The 1,726-nt window shown below is 41.5% G+C and overlaps 1 protein-coding gene across 1 annotated transcript; it reads left to right on the forward strand.

Annotated features, from left to right (window-relative positions):
* The first annotated feature begins 1,192 nt into the window (after positions 1-1,192).
* LOC122650189 lies at positions 1,193-1,501 on the forward strand. The gene has a single exon (XM_043843519.1). It carries the CDS (start codon positions 1,193-1,195, stop codon positions 1,499-1,501), a length of 309 nt encoding a protein of 102 aa, XP_043699454.1.
* Positions 1,502-1,726: the final 225 nt, after the last annotated feature.

Here is a 1,726-nt window from a genome sequence, read left to right on the forward strand (position 1 = left end):
TTCATCAGACAGAGAAGAGATGAGTATACTCATGATTAAAGAATCTTTATCATCCCACACTTCAACTTGCGATGCATCCTTGGGGCAGGGATTGGAGCCAATAACATAACCATAGAATCGCTAGCTTTGAGATAGGGGACAATCTGGGTATTCCAATTGACGAAATTGTTAGATGAGAGCTTGATTGAAAGAATCTGATTTAGGCTAGGTGTAGCGGATGGGAGAATGGTGGAAGTGGAGGTGGAAGAGGAGTTAGGGGTGGAGGGAGGAGACCCCATGTCGTCCGAGAGAGAAAGGACATTGGAATGGGAGGGAGGAAAAAAAAGTTTTCTCTTGCTCGATGGAGCTAGAGGCTCATGATACCATAATAGAAGTTGATATTTTATGTGAATTTCCTTAACTTGAATTACAAATGTGAGTGTATAAATAGGTGAGAGGAATCCACATGTTGGAAACTCAATCACCTATAATACACTTACCATAAAGAGAAGATTACAATAAATAACATCTACTATATATGAGAGAGACTGAGGGAGATGGTATTGGGATCATGGGTTGTCAAGTGATTGCATGCTTGATGCCCAAGCAATGGCAAACCTAGAAAGAAATCGGATATGGTGTGATATGGTCTGATATAGAGTAACCACTTGCAGAGAAGAGACCAAAGGCCAAGTAAGAAAGATGGTGATGCGCCAGTTATCATTGACAATCTATCGAGGGAGCTTGCTAAGGACAATGTTCATCTCGTTAAGCGCTGCCACAAGCCTAATCAGAAGAATTTATGAAGGTTGCGTTTCTTTCAGCAGTCCACTTAAGGTCAAATTTGTAGTTCCCATTGATGTAGTCATGTCATGAAATGGGAGCATTGACCTGTCCATGGGTTCCTCTGCCACTTCACCGATCTTTGTTCAAGCCCCAAGGAGAAAGACTTCACCAACTCTGCTATTGATTTCCTTATGAGTGGAGTATCTGCAACTGTATCTAAAATGGCTACTGCACCTATCGAGCAAGTTAAGCTTTTGGTTCAGAACCAAGATGAAATGATCAAGTCTGGTCGGCTGTCTAAACCTTACAAAGTTACTCCAAGCTGGACCTTATTAAAGCTAATAAGAGCTTCTTCTGCAACCCCAACCAAATCAAAGTCAATCATACATTTTTATGCCTCATTCCCAAGAAAGATGGAGCTTCGTCCATGTCTGAATTTAGGCCTATAGCCCTTTGCAATTTGCTATACAAGTTCACTGCCAAGGTTCTTGCTTCTAGGCTTAAGTCAGTAGTGGATCTCCTTGTCAGTGAGAACCAGTCTGCTTTCATACATAGAAGAAGTATTACTGACAATATCTTCCTCTGTAATGAGATTGTCAGAGGTTATGATAGGGAGTCTCACTCTCTGATAGCTCTTATGAAGATTGATATTCACAAGGCTTTCAAATCCATAAGATGGGACTACATTGGGAAACTTGTTGAGAAAATGGGTTTTTCTCTAGCCTTTATCCACTAGATTCACCATCGCATATCCTCAGCAAAATTTTCTGTTCTAGTCAATGGCAGCCCTGCTAGTTATTTTGCCTCTACTATGGGTATTCATCAAGGTTGCCTCCTCTCTCCATATTTATTCACTTTGGCAATGGAAGTTCTCTCCAGATACCTCCAAACTTGCACGGACCAGCAGATCTCTCCAATTCCCAAGTGTAAGGCTCTCAAACTGTCCCACGTTGCTTTTACT

The sequence above is a fragment of the Telopea speciosissima genome, chromosome 1, assembly GCF_018873765.1.
Source record: "Telopea speciosissima isolate NSW1024214 ecotype Mountain lineage chromosome 1, Tspe_v1, whole genome shotgun sequence".
Lineage (NCBI taxonomy): Eukaryota > Viridiplantae > Streptophyta > Magnoliopsida > Proteales > Proteaceae > Telopea > Telopea speciosissima.